Source organism: Sapajus apella, unplaced genomic scaffold (genome assembly GCF_009761245.1).
Source record: "Sapajus apella isolate SASKATOON/1434 unplaced genomic scaffold, GSC_monkey_1.0 scaffold9, whole genome shotgun sequence".
NCBI classification, from domain to species: domain Eukaryota; kingdom Metazoa; phylum Chordata; class Mammalia; order Primates; family Cebidae; genus Sapajus; species Sapajus apella.
The window spans coordinates 20,649,186-20,663,103 of record NW_022436949.1 but is presented as its reverse complement, the minus strand read 5'-3'; the positions used below and the strand labels follow the sequence as shown (position 1 = coordinate 20,663,103).

General features: G+C 37.0%; 1 protein-coding gene across 7 annotated transcripts in view; it reads left to right on the top strand.

Moving 5' to 3' along the window:
• Positions 1-13,918, top strand: part of KLF12 (Kruppel like factor 12) — a 636,627-nt gene that overhangs the window by 360,504 nt on the left and 262,205 nt on the right. For all 7 annotated transcript variants that reach the window (XM_032277276.1, XM_032277275.1, XM_032277274.1 and 4 more), the window contains one exon: positions 11,608-11,697. Coding sequence is in view for 6 of the 7 variants with exons in the window: in XM_032277272.1 (XP_032133163.1) it covers positions 11,608-11,697 (90 nt within the window). In the remaining variant the exon portion in view is untranslated. The remainder of the gene's footprint in view (positions 1-11,607; positions 11,698-13,918) is intronic.

Below are 13,918 nucleotides of genomic sequence, written 5' to 3'. Positions count from 1 at the left end.
GTGGAAAAGCAGAGGTAGGGAAAGAACATCATCAAGGTGATGACAGGAACATATGTAATGGCACAGAGGGGTTGGTATTGCTGACTTCAAATTGCCCTAAATGCAGGTTAATTTTGAAATTTTAGCATCTTATTTCCTGTGTAGTTTTTTTTATTTCTTCAAGTAATTTTGAAAGTTTTCCAGGGCCCAAATTACAGGCCATTTTGTAGATAACTTCTCCAATAATCTATTTGTTAAATATGTTCAGTAATGAATGTCTTTCTCTTAAACAGTGTATTTCTGGTTAATCACATAAAGGAGAACCAGTAAAGCTTTTTGTTTAGCACTGTATCAGATACAGAATTTGCTTGCTAGGAAGTGCTATCAGACACTTCATAGTTGTCTTTAGTCGTCAGAAAACGTTAGATGTCCTCATTAGGGTGAGGTGACTTGTATTTCTGTGTAATTGGTGTGTACATCATCACAGTTTTAAACAGATAAAATAATTCATTGCTGCTACTTACCATGATTATATATTAATATATTCCACAGTTATATATTAATTGTGTGGGTTAGTCTTTTGTTAATTCCTGTCATCATTTACAAAAAACAAATCTTTTTAACATTTCTCTTTTAGTTATATAATAGTTTTATAAAGAATGTAACACCCAAAGCTTAGTGGGTCTGCAAAGAGCCAAAGAAAATCAGGTTAGTACACCCATTCTAAAATCAGTTTGGGAAGAATAAGTGAAATACTTCTATTACTAGTATTTTGATTATAATTATTTAAATATTGTCTATTAACATTTATAAAAGACCATTTTATATACATTGTCTCTTTGAAGTCTTAAAAAATTATATGAAGCAAAAAGTTATCAGCATTTTACAGATAAAAACACTGAAATCAGAAAAAAAGTCATATACCTAGACTTACATGCATGGTAGAGACTAAACCAGGAAGTCTGATCATCGGGCCCATGCTCTGAGGCAATGTCTTGTTGTAACCTGCATCCTATGCAATAATGAAAGTGTAAAGAAGAATGTGTAGACATGAAAGAATGTTTTCAAAAAGGTGAAAGATAATGTGGTCAGAATTCTTGGGGGATATTTGCATGAAATGAATATAGATACTTAACAGCATTGCCAATAAAAATGTCAAGTGACTATGGTAATTGGATTATACATAAAATTTAATATGATTAAAGGCATCATTTGAAAAATCTGGAAAAATAGCTGTGAAGTGGATATCTTTGAAAAATTGATAGGTTATTTATTGGGACAAGCATATACATTTGGCCATTTGGCTGCCAACTAAGAGATGTCTTTCTTCACTGCGTGGTGAACATCCAGAGTGTTGGTGGGAAAAAGAGAGGAAAGGCCTGGCCAGTCTTGTTAGGTGTCTGGCATGGCTGTCCAGACAATGCAAACTGCTGCAGCTTAGTTACTATTGAAATAATCTTTTAATACTAACTACTTTTGTTATACCTTTTAATAACAAGGCAAATACTATATCATGCTTTTGTGTGCTTTGATAACCTTTCTTGGATGAAGTGAAAATCTAAAGATCATTTTTGCCACCTTACTTTTTTAGAAACGTACATACCATTAAAGCAATGTCATGGTCAGAGTTTTCAGAGGAAGATAAAATTACATGTAAGCACAAAATGTTAACTAAATATTTAAATTAGAAATACGTGAAAAGAGTGAATGTAACTTCTTAGAAAAATACAAAAGTTATTTTAGTTGTTTAGCAGTGTGCACATTTTTCTGGCGGCCAAAGAAAAAAATAAGATTGTTTACTCTCTTTTTTGTTTTCATTTGAATGGTCACATTTTAAAAACTTAACTTGGATTTTTCTTTTTCCTATGCATTCTTTTATTTTTTCCAACTCATCAGCGCTATTTCTTCAGGCTGTGCAGGAGATAAACACTCAACAATCCATGTTGTAGAAAGTTAATCCATTTTGGGTTTGATAAGGAGCACTTGAAATCATTGTACACAAGAAAAGGTGGAAATTTAGGTCAATAATCATTTCCTTTGTTTCCCACAGAAAATAAATGACTTAATACTTGATAGTAATCTTCATTTTCTCTAGACACAAAAGACCAGTGATGTTATTTCATTGCATACGCCCTTCAGCGTTCTGAATGTTTTTTTCATTACTAGTCAAACAGCTTTTCATAAAGGGAAATGACCAGTGAATATGTTAATGTACAGTACTCAAAATTCTACTTTGGCTAATGGCAATATTTGTATTTTGTTGGTTTTGATAACCATGAGTTTATAGAATAAAATGGTAGTAAAATTTTTTTGAATATGTGGCTAATCAGAGGATTTGGTTGATAGAATTTTTTAAAAATTTTAACCAAACTTGTATTTCCATATTAGGATAAATTTGACTTTATTAGACTCTATGACATGATTTGAACCTGCACAGCTTAAGAGAAATCTTTCCCTCTGTGTAACAAATTCTAGGTAATGAAAATATATTGAAATTAAATACTGTACCCAAATATTCATGTATCGCAGAATGTAGTAGGCCTTGGAGGGATATATGAAGAATGTGGCATGGTTTTCTTTTCCTATTTGGTTTCCTGTCTTAACGTTAGTGGAAAATCTAGAAAAATCTTTGTCATTCTTGTCACTCTTCTCCCAGCTCTTTCTTACTACCAGCACTTCTTCGTCTCAGTCATCAAAGGCTGTACGTTCTTCCTGTGAACAGTCTCTTTCAAATATTCTTCCTCCTCTTTCTTCCCACCGCCACTGTGACCTTACCACATCTTCCCCTGTCCCGTCCTTGCGGACTGTGAGCTGGCTGCATTTTCTTTTGTATCACTTCGGACATCTTTGTGAGCCAACTTCCAAACTGCTTCTAGTCCTGTCTTTCTATAAACAACGCTTAATCATTAGCTTTTGCTTAATAAGCTTTCATGACCCCTCATCACCTGTTATGTGATACCGAGACACATTTCTTTCCCTTTTACGCCAAGCTCTCTTAAGGCAGGGAGCCTTTCTGTCTTGTTCACTTGCACCCCAGCAACTAGCACCCAACAGGCATTACAGAAACGTTTTTGAAGAAATGGATTACCATAACATATAAGAAGCTTAATATGGCTTGGCTCTGTGTCCCCACTCAAATCTCATGTCAAATTTTAATTTTAATTGTTGAAGGTGGGGCCTGGTGGGAGGTGATAGGATCTTGGGGGCAGTTTCTAATGGTTTAGCACTACTGCCCTACTGCCGTCTTGTGAGTCAGTTCTCAGGAGATCTGGTTGAAAGTGTGTAGCAGCTCCCGCTTTGCTCTCTTCCTCCTGCTTCAGCCATCTAAGACATGCCTCCTTCCTCTTTGCCTTCTTCCATGATTGTAATTTTCCTGAGGCCTCCGGGCTATGCTTTCTGTACAGCCTGTGGAACTGTGAGTCAATTAAACCTCATTTCTTTATAAATTACCTGGTCTTAGGAAGTTCTTTAGAGCAGTGTGAGAATGGACTGATATAACCCTTTGTGACCTGACTCCAAGTTACCTTTCTGGTCTTATCTCTAGTTACTTCTCCAATGAACATTATGTTTCAGCCATGCCAAAATTTTTTGTTGTTGTTGTTGTTCACCAGTATGGGGAATTTCATATCTCTCAAGATTTTGCCTAGTTCATCCCATGTGTCAACAACTAGCTTATCTCCTAGATCCCAGAGAATGAATGGATTTTATAGTAATTTATATCTTTTTCTTTCATTAGTCCAACAAGTATTTATTTTCTTAATGGTGTTAAGTTTCGAGTCTAGGATTGGAGTACTGTTATGAACAAAAAGAGAACTCTCTGTCCACCTGGAACTTACGTTCTAGTATAATGGCATACAAAGTCTGTCAGGTAGTGGTGAATACTGCAATGGAATAGAATGCACACAGTCTTGGAGAGAGGAGCATTCTGTACATGGTCAAGATGTAGCCTGAGCAGAATGGCAGACAATGGGTTGGAAGTGGTTAGAGGCACCTGCTGTAAGTCAGGGCAAGAACTTCAGAATGAGCTTGGAGCTCTCCTCCTCCATTGTGTATGGGATCAGTTTGCCTTTGCCTTGCTGCTTCCACCTCAGCCGTGGTGCTTGGTCTCTTGATATATTAGGAGCCTGAGACCCACTAGCCAGAGTTGTTTGCATAGTTCTGGACTTACACAGCTTTGCGGCAATGCCTGAGTACCCTGTGTTCGAGGATCCCTGGAAGTAACGAAAAACTGTCATCCTGAAGTTAGTTTCATTATCATATTCATAATCTTAGATATGTAATCTCTCCAAACTTTAGTAATTTTGTGGTCTAAAATAGACATAGTTAAAAAAAAAAGCTGATGTGAGATTAAATGTCTGGAATGAAACGCCACAGAACTTTCTCTCTCTGTTGCTCACTGGTATATCCTAAATAACTGGAACAATGACTGGCCCTCTGTAAGCATATTGTGAAAGAATCAGTGTAAAAATGAATGATGCCGTGAATGTAAAGCACGTGAAACAACCCTTGGTACAAGTGTTTAATAAACGTTATTGTTATTATAACTGGTATAACTTGTAAAATTAGGGATCCTTGTGAACATATTGTGGTTGTATTGAAAATGTACTTCTTGGTTGTCTGTGAGGCCCGTGAACTGCATTGGCCCTTCTGCCCAGGCTCATGCTGCCTGGCTTCTGTGTCCAGGCACGTGCCCAGGAAAGGAGGCCTGGCATCATGGACTGGGGCACCTGCCTAGCTTTCTGATTTCTCTCTGCTCCCATTTCCTAGCTCTGGACTGTTGGGGGTCGGTCCTGAGAATTAGTTTTTGCTAACCTTGTCTCTTAGAGAGGATCTTGTTTCTGGCTTCCTTTTCCAGGACAGAGCTCAATTCTCATCTTTATCGGACACCAAACCCACTTGTAAGTCCATGTCTACCCTAATACCTGCCTCCACATGTTGGATCTCTCCTCATAATGTTAATACCTGTTCAGCCGAACTGAAGTTTTGCCCTCGTCTCTAGGGTTTGGTTGGTGATGGGTTCAGACTTCTCTTGCCGCGATCTTGCTTTCTGACCACTCCTCTTATCCATGGTTAATGACTGTGGTGCATATGGAATGGAATGATGAGCAGAGTAGAGGACTTCACTACATATGTAAGGAAAGATTTAGCCAACTCACAACCCCCAAGTGTGTGCAGTTTTTCAGAGTGCAAATGACAGAAATGCTTTTCTATTACAATTTGAATAAATGCTGGGGTGGAAAGAGTTATTTGGAAGTTCAGATGTCATTTTAACCATCCTCTGCCCAATGAACAAAGGAAAGTAGGCGTACATCAGTTGCAATTTAAAAAAAGGTATCAAGGACGTTTGGAAATGCCAGTAGTAAATTTTGGTTCCCAGTTTGTATTGGATTGGTTGCTGTTTTGAAAAGCATCCATTTGCAACTTGAATAAGAACATCTGCTTTTCATGGCTAAGTTCAGCAACTATCACTAATAGGAAATATATTTTTTTAATATTAGTATAAACTGTACATTGTTATGATAGTTTAGCACTTTACCAACATAGGAAACAGGCTGATCATTGCTATTAGGAAAACGTAAATTGCTGCATTACATATACAATTTTACTAATCCTTAGGAGAGACACTGTTCCATGTGCTTCAACATGAGGATTTTAATGGAAGAATTCTGTTTTTGAAACTGAAAACAAGTATTTCAGAATAATGTAATTTGGATCATTGAAACATGAAGGAGATTTCAGTTGAGAGTCCCAATAGGCCTATGGTTTTGGCTCTTACTTCTGTTAATAAAATACAGTTATTGACATTGATATTCATTCTCCCAATATGCAAAAGAATGTAAGATGCAAGGCCGGGCTAGAATGGCAAAGTCTGTGTTTGAAGGGATGTTTATTTTGTCCCACTTCTGGTACTTTCATTAGTCATATGCCCTCTATGAAACCGAGTTACCAGCACGAGGATATGTGAGTAAAGAAGAGGATGTTTTTGCACTTAGCCATTATAAATTAAATGTAATGCTGAGAGGCATCTGTCCTGAGTATAAAATGTAGAAGGTGAAGTTACTGTTTCATCAAAGTACATGAAACCATTGTGAAAATACTGCGTGAGCTGCCAAAGACAAGAATATTTTTTTAAAACTGGGTAGCAGATGAAGTTACTTGCTAAATTAATTTTGAGATATTCTTAGGAGAGAAATATATAATCTCATCAAGTTAAGAAAATATGTGGAAAATTTAACTTAAAGGGAAAAAAATATTAATAGCTTTGAAATAGCTTTGAAACCAGAGGCTCATTCTCCAAATTGTTGCTACTCACCAGTGACCACAAGTTCCACATTTTAGTTCCATAACTAAGTTAGCTCAGCTCAGGGAGGAGCTGTTACTGAGATTCCAGAGTGTCTCTATTGGGACCTTCAATAAAGTGTTCATATTTTTTTTGTTATATTAGGAGTGTGTATTGATACAGAGAAAGCTAAGTGGGTGGACAGGTAGGTACATACCGAGTGTAGTTGTTAAGAGTGTTGGCTTGGCGTCAGACTCATTGGTTTGGAACACAGCTGTATTGCTTACTAATTGTGTGGCCTTGGGCAATTTAACCTCCTGTGTCTCAGATGCCTCAGCATCAGATAATACAGCATCAACCTCTTGGGTTGCAGTGAGGATTAAATGAGCAGCTGTATGCACAACTTTCAGCACATGGCTCTGGCTCACAGCAAATATGCAAATATCTGTATTATTTTTGTTACCAAGATAATGATAAAATGATTGTTGTTTCACGCCACTGTGTGATTTGTTGCATAGCAGTAGACAACTGAAATAATTACCTAACCATGAGTTCAATCTATTAGGTTTGTAACCCTTACCCAGAGAGAGGGAGGAATTCACTTATTTGCTTATATGTGAACACAACCGGTTTTGAATACTTGTTAACCTGTTAGTTAGCGGAACTGGCACATCTGTAGTAGGGCTTGAAAAAAATTGCTGTTGTTACTGATGTTTGTTGTTGTTAGGGTAGAGGTGAGAGAAGTTGACTTCTCTAAGAAATCTTTTTTATGCAAAAGGCTAATTGCTCTGTAATCTGATTCTGATGCTTTTTCTGTAGGAAGAGGTACCCACAGCATGTTACTTTTAACTAGTTGGTACACTTGCATTGTAAACCTTTAAGAAATCTGCTATGCCATCCTGCTGGCTCACACCTGTATACCCAGCACTTTGGGAGGTCGAGTGGATTCTGGCCGCAGATGGATCATGGGGCCAGGAGTTCAAGACCAGCCTGGGTGAAACCCCATCTCTACAAAAAAATAGAAAAAATTAGCCAGATGTGGTGGCACATGCCTGTAATACCAACTACTTGGGAGGCTGAAGCATGAGAATCGCTTGAACCTGGGAGGCAGAGGTTGCAGTGAGCTGGAATCATGTCACTGTACTCCAGCCTGGGTGACAGAGTAAGACTCTGTCTCAAAAAAAAAAAAAAATCTGCTATGAAAGCATCTCAACCAACTTTGTGCAGTGAATCTTGACCATTCATATGTCCCATACATTACTTTCTAGCATAACATGGGCATGGGGCAGGGGCAACATATTCTTATTTCTCATCACCTGTAGCTGAACATGAAGATTTAAAGTGGATGTATATTTAAGTAAATATATCATATATCCTGTATCTACAAACAGCAAAAGAAATACCAGCAGTTATTTTTGACTTATGACAGGAAACCTTGTTTAAAAGCTTAGGACTGTTGAGTATTGACTAGCTGGTTTCTTATTATTCCAGTTGTGCAAAATGAGTCAAGGTCAGAAGGAGAGAAAGGAAAAGTCTGCCTTGGGAGGTTAGGAGGGCACATTGTAGGAGCTGACCTGGAAAGTCACCCTGATTATATGTTTTTATGAGTTCTGGTCATTGAAGATCAGTCCCTTTCTTTGCTGTACATTACATTCAGAATATTTTGAGATGTTGGGATCAATGACTGTTGTGCTTATATGGTTTTTGACAGGGGGAGCAAATGTCAACTGGACTATTGTGTTCCCAACTCTTTTTTTTGAGACAGAGTCTCACTCTGTCACCCAGGCTGGAGTGCAGTGGCACAATCTTGGCTCACAGCAACCTCCACCTCCCGGGTTCAAGCGATTCTCCTGCTTCAGCCTCCTGAATAGCTAGGACTACAGGTACCCAACACAATGCCTGGGTAATTTTTGTATTTTTTGTAGAGAAGTGTTTCGCCACTTTGTCCAGGCTGGTCTCGAACTCGTGAGCTCAAGTGATCTGCCTTCCTCGGCCTCCCAAAGTGCTGTGATTACAGGAGTGAGCCACTACGCCTGGCCGTTGCCAACTCTTATTTGGTAAATGGGTTATCAAGAGTACCCTTCTCATCCAGTGTACATGGAATTGGTCAACAGCCAACTAACAAATCCTGTGGATAATTTTTCATTAATTGGTACAGTTCACTCATGAAACAAGTGTGTAAGCATACATAAAGTATTTCTTGAGGATTGTGTAACATCAAATGTTCATTATAAATATGCAAAGAATACCATGTTACTAAAATTGATGACTGTAATTTTATTTATCTCTTGGGAATCAGTTGAACTATTGATTCCACAGCAGATGTGTTTTGATTAAGATCATGGCAAGATATGTTTGACAGCAGTTCCAAATTATTAGAACCTATTACATAAAGTCTACAGTCATCTGAGAGTATATGTATCTGATCTTAGCTCAGTGAGATAAATCTATCAATATTTTGTTTCAAGGACTGTATTGTCAATGCTGTGTAATTACCATGTGTTATACAAAAATCACGCACCTTCCTAGATAGTTTGGAGCATGCTGTGATGTTGAATGTTTCTGTTTATGAAAATTGGGGTTAGATCTATGAATGCAGAGATGAATATGCTTCACATCTGTTTGCAACAGGCATATTATACAGATTGAATCTGCACTATTTGAAAGAGTTTAACAGTTGAAGCTTAGTTCCCCGGCTGTGAACATTGTTATTTATGGTGTTTATTATAGTTGTGGCTGTGAAAGATTCTGGAAAATCATAGAAACGTTTCCAGAAAAACTTGATTTCTTAAAAAATTGAGAATGTTTTATTTTTTTCACTTGTACGTGAAACTAAAATGTACATCTGGACTTTAACACGTGTAGAATTATTCAAGAATGATAAAAATTTAAAGAAAAACCATCATGAATATATAGTGATATTTTAAATGTGTTAAATGGAACACAGACTCAGTCAGGTTTTCATGATTTATCAGTTTTTAACTTCAAAGACTCTGGTTAGCTTGCATTTTTTAAACTAATGAGTTTATCACAGCCAGTGGGGAAAATGGTTAAAGTATATCAGCTGTAAATTGGTACAAAGCACTAAAAGGGACATTAGCCTCTAATCAGATTCTAACAGTTCATTAAATCTGCTTTTCCAGAAACGTTCTTTGTCTTTTCTCTTCTTTTGCTTGGGCCTTCCTTATAAGGAACCTTCTTGCCTTTTCATCTGGGCAGGAACTCCTCCAGGGTAGGAAGCAATATCAGCTCATCCTTCTTTGTCTACCAACCAAACAGACTACAGGGTGCTTTGTTAAGGTGGATTCCTAGAGCTGCTGCCAGACTCCGGAGAGTCAAGGGCTGGCCGGCTGCAGGAAGGCTTTCCTGAGACTGGATGGTTGTAAGCCAAGCTTGCTGCTGCCAACCACAGAAGCCAGTGACACGTTAGGATTTGAGATCCCTGCCCTATGCGAAAACAACCCACAGGCCTCCATGAAAGGATTTCAAGTTTAGAACAACTAATCTAAGCTCACCAGTAATATACTACAGTTACTTCTGCTCTAAATTATCTATTAAGATGTAAAAATCTGAATAAAAGGGACAAGTCAAAAGCAAAAATTTTTAAAAAGCATCCTGCCAATTTCGAAAATAGCAAACATTTCCAGGAAAATAATATTGACAGTAATTTGTTTTCTTCTTTTTATCACCTGATAGACTAGGTGGTACAGACTTTTTAAATACACATTAACTCCAGAGTAAATCTGCTTTTTCTTGTTGATTTCTTGGAGCAAATATTTATGATGAGAGGCTCTGTAAATTTTGTTTATTGGAACATTTTTCTTAACAAAAAGAAGAATCAGGAAATATGAGAAATAATCAGAGCTTCACTATACTGCACTCTGTTGGTATTATTTGGTAGTAAGAACATGTAATTTATAATTTGTTAAAAGGAGAATTGTTTTTATTTATTTCCTTTTTTTGAGACAGTTTCGCTCTTGTTGCCCAGGCTGCAGTGCAATGGCGTGATCTCAGCTCACTGCAACCTCCACCTCCCAGGTTCAAGCGATTCTCTCACTTCAGCCTCCGGAGTAGCTGGGATTACAGGCACCTGCTACTGCAGCCAGCTTTTGTATTTTTTAGTATTTTTAGTAGAGACAGAGTTTCACCATGTTGGCCAGGCTGGTCTCAAACTCCTGACCTCAGGTAATCCACCCTTCTCAGCCTCCCAAAGTGCTGGGATTACAGGGGTAAGCCACAGCACCCAGCCCAGTTGTTTTTAATTAACTTGCTAGTTTGTAGGAAAGCAACCATATTAACGGTGAACAACTGAAGGTTTAGAAATTATACTTATCTTTTTCACCAGGTAGGCAAAATGTTTAGAAACTGATTTTTTCTCTTAAAGACCACGTTAGTGTCCTGTGGTTTTATCCTAGAATTAAATAAAAATAACCATTCTAAAATCTCAATCAAATTTAGTTCTATCACTTTTGTAGCTGAGTCAATATGTGAGAAAGAAGTTAGCTTCTAACCATGTTTAAAAATATGAGCCTGATTTGGGCCTTACGTGAGCACTAATGTGTGACTCTGACTCCCTTCCTCGGTTTCTGACTGTAGAAAATCCCAAAGGCAGTGACAATTAGGTAGAAATTAACCTTGATTTAATCGTTTATAAATGGTGTTTGAAATGTTATTGAGCTACAATATAAATAAGATTTTCTTTTCAAGAGGTGGTGAATTGAGCAAAACGTATACCAGAATAAAGACCAAATAACTGTTTGTTATTTAGTTCAGCCTAAAAATTCACTCTTAGTCTAAGATTTATGTTGGTTGTTTTTAAAGCAGATATTTGGAGGTCAAAAGGTAGAAATTTTTATTTGACCAGAATTCCCATGACATAAAAATTGAATGTATAGAATTATCTTGATTTAAAATGATTTAATGAGACTTTATAAATTTTTATGTGATTTTCTCTTTTATGGATATCTTTGCACAATACAATTTCCAGAACTGAGGGAAGGGAAAAACTTGCCTTCTATATCCTTCCACTATTGTGAAAGTGTGATGAATTGTTGCAGTCCCATATAAATTAATGTAAGGTTTCCATACTCCAGTTTATTACAGTCTGACCTCCAACCCAGAGGTCAGAAAATCAGACTGATTAATTCAACTGCTTGGTCATTATTTCAAATGAAAGTTCAGAGTGGGGGGGGGGGGATAATTTGTTATGCTATTCTCATTAATTATTCTTTATTGTTTAAAAAATTAGGTTAGCACTACTAAATGTACTACAGTGAGGGAAGACTCTCCCAGAGGTCCTCTTCTGAATGCTTTAGAGCTGAATCTTTCTCTCTCCCCTTTATTCTCAGAATATCAACACCTTTGAGAACAGAATGTTAATGCTTGATGGGATGCCGGCAGTCAGAGTCAAAACAGAGCTTTTGGAATCTGAACAAGGGGTAAGCACAAGTTTCCAGCAATGCCCCACTCCTTTTGATGATAGTGGCATTCTTTTGCAAGCATCCTGAGGTTTGTAGAACATCTCTGTGGTTTTCCTTGCCTGAGCTTTTCTCTCTCAGGCTAAAGAAAAAAAATCTGAGATTGTGGTTGATGTGTACCCCGTTGCAACTTCAACCATTACTTCCTTGGAAGGGATAGTGTCCTAAAATTTGGAAGGCATAGTGACATATTAAGAACCATATGGTTACATCTAAATTGGTAAATGATTTGAAAAGCTAATAAAAATCCAAAGCAAAGAGGAAGTATTAAAAAATAAGATGGTAATATAACCTCAGTGTCATCGTAGTTTGGTTGATTCCAATCAGGAAATGACAAAGTGCAGCTATGAGTTACATTTGCTCAGTGTTATATTTGCTGGATGGGTTTCTCTTCTGACATTTGTACTTGCCCTTTCTTACTCTGGGAGTACTGAGGGATAGTTGATGAGGTCAGTGAATTTGAAAAATTCCTAAAAGCAAAAGAAAGATTATTTAACAATACATAGCCAAACCAATGAATTAATTTATGGGTACTGAAAATGTAAAGACTATGAGTGCATCCTTTTTTAAATGGCATAGATTTTATAATGAACATTTATGCCTTCACTGGTTTAGTTAAGAACACAAGGGCAGTATAATTGGTTGCAGCATTGGCAACTTTATTTAAGGGAGAAAACACTGCTCATGGGGCTTGATGCCCACTGGTTACCTATCTTATTAAACCACCACCACTGAGGCAGTACAGGTGACTGACAGAAAGACATACATACATATATAATCTTTATCAGTGTCTCTCATTAAAAATCAAAACTAAAAATTAGCAATGTTTTATACTTGAACACTCAAAAGAAATGTTAAATGTGAATAAAATCTCACTGTTAGTGTATAAAAATCAAGGTGGATAGTACATCCAGGATCCCACTCAAAGGGTTAGGATATTGATGTCCCAAAAGTATTTCATAATGAGGACATCCAAGGTTATGGATCCATATGGTAGTATTTAGAGGGTCTCTTTGATAACTTCTACATACCTGAGCATTATGTAGTGGGGTGTGTGGCATCTCAATGTAATTTCTTTTTTTCAGTGTAAGCCTGTGTTGAACAGAGCCTCATTATGGTAGAGGATATCATTTCACCTCTATGTACTGTGTTGACTTTTGTAGCTCTGAAATGAACTTTGTGGAGCGTGTCAACCAATAACTTGACTCCACAGTCATACAGACGATATGATGACCAACTCATGTAGATTCAGCCCAAGACATAGGCAATAGAGGATCATGAAAGAGAAGACTGGCAATTACTAACATTGGTTCAGTAGAGACAATCTTTCAGAAAAAGTCATGTGTTCAACTGGATTTTCTAGCTGGATTCACTAACTTAAAGTATATATATATTCCAAACCTTATAGATAGTTTTAATCTTTATTGATTAATCTAACCATGGGGAGGATTTGTCTTAGTTCTTTAGAGTTCTGTTTTCTTAATTCATTTCTTAATCTAGATGCATTATCATGAGTTTAATAAAATAAATTTCTGCACAACTGTTATAGAGCTGAGCATCTCATTCAGAAAGGATAGCATTTTCCCAATGCTCATGGGAAAATAAAAGTGAAAAAGCAGTCTATATTTCACAGTTATTTCTTCTACTTCTTCAAATAACAGACATCTATTCAAATTACATATGTTGGGGGAAGGCAAAAACTGCAGAAAACCTGTCAGAAACTTTGCCCCAGACCAATGGTCAAAGCCAGGATCGTGGGTTGCTGTCACCAGTCCTGGTAATCTTTAACAATATCCAGTTACTTTCTTCCCCATAATTTTTTGACTTCAAGGTAAGGTATACGTGAAAGATTTAGATGTACAAAAACCAAAAGCCAGTATTCCCAGCAGTTTTGCAGTGTGAATAAGAAACCCATGTGACATTATTTATAAAAAGCATTTTTTTGTCTTTAGATAGGGACATGAAAAGTTGTGGGTTCATAGGTATTGCTTAATGCCTATTCATGAAAATCAATTCATCTCCTTGTGAATGGAGCTGATGTTGGTATTTTAACTCTTATTTAGGTTGTGCATGTTGGAGGGAAATAGGAACTTCATTTTTTTTCCTTTGAGTTTATGTGTACTTCTTAAATACATGACAGATATCATATCATTCTTTCATAGCAAAGCTTCAAGAGAATCAG